This window comes from Cydia fagiglandana, chromosome 18, assembly GCF_963556715.1.
Source record: "Cydia fagiglandana chromosome 18, ilCydFagi1.1, whole genome shotgun sequence".
NCBI classification, from domain to species: domain Eukaryota; kingdom Metazoa; phylum Arthropoda; class Insecta; order Lepidoptera; family Tortricidae; genus Cydia; species Cydia fagiglandana.
Window position 1 is genome coordinate 10,585,011 of NC_085949.1, and position 2,831 is coordinate 10,587,841.

The following is a 2,831-nucleotide window of genomic DNA, read 5'->3' on the forward strand; positions in this document are numbered from 1 at the left end:
GAAATAAGAAATTCGTTTTTTTATTATGTTATATTTTCGCTCAAATACGCAAGAGGGATAAAGAGGCAGATAACGAAATTTTGGTTTATTTTTTTCCGGTAGGCCCTCTGTTCTGTTGAACATATTAGTCAGCAGATTCACTTTGTAAAATTATTTGTGTCATAAATAAATAAATACATTATTGTTCTAGTATTGTATTGCATTATGACTACATTAGCTTATGAACTTGGTTTATTCTGGAAGAGGCATGCTTTGCAGCACTTCAGCTTGTGCGGGGAAGAGTGGTTCCAAGGGCTTCTTCCAATGGTACTCTTCCCAAGGAAGTCTGTCCAGCCCTGTAGCCCAGTGGTGAATTCTGCACCGCACATTGACTGTCTCTTTTTTATTAATCTGTAACAACATAACGCATCATTATTACATTTTTATTCAAATATTTAAAAAATAAATATTTATAAAAAAATGTGAAATTGCTGAGAAGGCTTTGATGAATCTGGTGTTAATTTATTCATCTTTATATGGGGTTTTCAATAGTTCGTTTTTTTTAGCATTAGAAAAAAAAAGGTAAACAATTTTAACATGTCTTTTTATTGAAAAACACTTGAAAAATTAGTCACAGCAAGTATGTAACAATTATAAATCGTATACGATAATTTACATTCTTTTGCTTTCATATGTAATAGTTACTGATTTTGAAAAGCGTTTTTCAATTAAAAGACACGTCATCGTCAAGATCGCGTATACTTTTTCTAATGCTAAAAAAACGATACATAGTTGGGTAAAAGTTTATTCATTCCAACTTTATTGAACATAGCACAAATAGCCGACATAAAGCATTAATGCATTTCTACCAGTCACCCATTGCCACAGAATAAATAATAGTACTAGGTACAGAAGACACACTCTCTAACAAAACGCGTCTGTTACGATCAGCACAGATATGGCCGCTAGGTGGCGACAGCGCCACGCGCGGCTTATGGCTTTCCCCAAAAATGGGGTGGAACGGATGTACTTTTAGCTACCTGTAGCTGTAGCAAACCGACGAAATCGCGGAGTGTGCCACGCCTGCCATTGCGTGAAGTAGAAAAAATATTTTACATGTTTTAAAACAATTAATTGTATGTTTTGACTGCAAAGTTTTTTTTATTTAATATCCCCAACACTTTGGTTAATACTTACTGTAACAGTCACATAAAATTCCTTTTCTTGTAGTGACATGTCAGGCCCACTAATTTTGCCTGGAGGCATTGTGATGGCATGTTCTGGGACCACAAACCCTGCCTTTCTAAAAGACGCCTTCACATGCCAGGCTTCTAGAGTCCAGGGTTCTCGTTTGTTCATTGTGATTTGTAGAACCAGCCGGGAAAGACAGCTGATAGTCTGTTGAATCAAACACAAAATAATAAAAAAAAAAAGATTTTACACAAATGCTTTTTGTCATTACTGAATAAATTATTAAAGTTTAATCCACATAACATTACATAGGGGGAAAAGTTGATAACTCTCAATATAGAAATTTGAACTTAAAATAGAAAGAAAAACTTGAGGTTCAAATTTCTTCAAATTAATATCTCGAGTTTCAATTTTATAACTTTTCCTACCGTGTACGGTAAATATACCCTTCATATGGTTAGAAACTATAGTAATGTCCTATTTTAACTTGATAATCCATATGCGTTTTTGAAATAAACTTTAGCCTGTCTAGTACAAAGAGCAACACTTCTAATTGTAGAGCAGTGGACTTTATTACAAAAGGCATAAGGTACCTAACAAAAAACTGTATGTTCTTGAATTTAAGTGAGTAATGATATCAAATTCACTGTATAAAATATAGGTAATAATTTTACCCTTTGCACATAAGGAGAACTGAAGATCTCTTCAGTTTTAGGTTTGTTTTCATCAACTTTGTATTGCTCCATGTTCTTGGGATTAAAATACACTGCTAGGCCTGGCATCAAGTAGTCTCTGTAGGCTTCATTGGGTCTTAAGGTGAGTACATCACCAGCGTTACCAATACCTAAAAACAAATAAAAACGTAAATAGTCTCTAGTGATAAGTCTAGTTAATAAGTTAACACTTTCGGTGCCGGGCGCCCCGTTTCCAGTACAAAATGAACACGTATGTTCTTGGTAGTGAATGTGTTTAGCTTCTTAATCAACTAACCTTCGACATACTGATTCAAAATAACTTTCATATCAGGCTGTTTGGCGACATTTTTGTCTTCAACCAAATCGTACACGAAGTGACGGCCTCTCAGCTTTGCCGGCCTGCCATTTTTCTTGTGCAACGGTGGTGGCCATCTCCTCTTCAATACAAATGTTGTCTAAAAGGTAAAGCACAATGAAATAATTTGATCTTCTCATATAAAGAAAATAATCTAAACAAACTAGGTTAAAATTGCACTTCCATCCAACCGAACATTCTTGGTTCCATACATACAACACTAGATGGTAAATAAAATAGTACTCACTCTTGTTTGCTGTGTCAGCACAGTCTGTGCATTAACTATGTTGTTTAGAAAAGAACGTATTCCTAACATGGTAGCACAATTTATACAATTATTAAACTTCGCTATTTATAAATAGCTAACTTATAACTTAAGGAAAGGTTAGGTTGGAAGAATCTCAGCTCTTCGTTCAGAAATAGTTCAGAATGTTCAGAATGACACTTGACAGATTAAATTCTAATGTTGCCAGAACTTAACAGCTAAGATGCAGCTAAGGATGTGTGTATAGAAAATTTCATTCGATGACAATTGAGTCGATTACTCATCGACTTAAAATTTGGAGTGTCATAGACTATAGACCACAACGTACGCATTGAGTTGAGAGAGA

The 2,831-nt window shown here is 34.7% G+C and overlaps 1 protein-coding gene across 1 annotated transcript; it reads right to left on the reverse strand.

Annotated features, from left to right (window-relative positions):
* Window positions 1-178: 178 nt before the first annotated feature.
* LOC134673224 (large ribosomal subunit protein bL9m) lies at window positions 179-2,626 on the reverse strand. Its single transcript, XM_063531176.1, has 5 exons — window positions 2,468-2,626; window positions 2,161-2,320; window positions 1,845-2,014; window positions 1,177-1,377; window positions 179-390 (listed from the first exon to the last, which is right to left on the reverse strand). Exons 1-5 carry the CDS (start codon window positions 2,534-2,536, stop codon window positions 232-234), a joined length of 759 nt encoding a protein of 252 aa, XP_063387246.1. The 5' UTR covers window positions 2,537-2,626; the 3' UTR covers window positions 179-231.
* Between the last annotated feature and the right edge of the window lie 205 nt (window positions 2,627-2,831).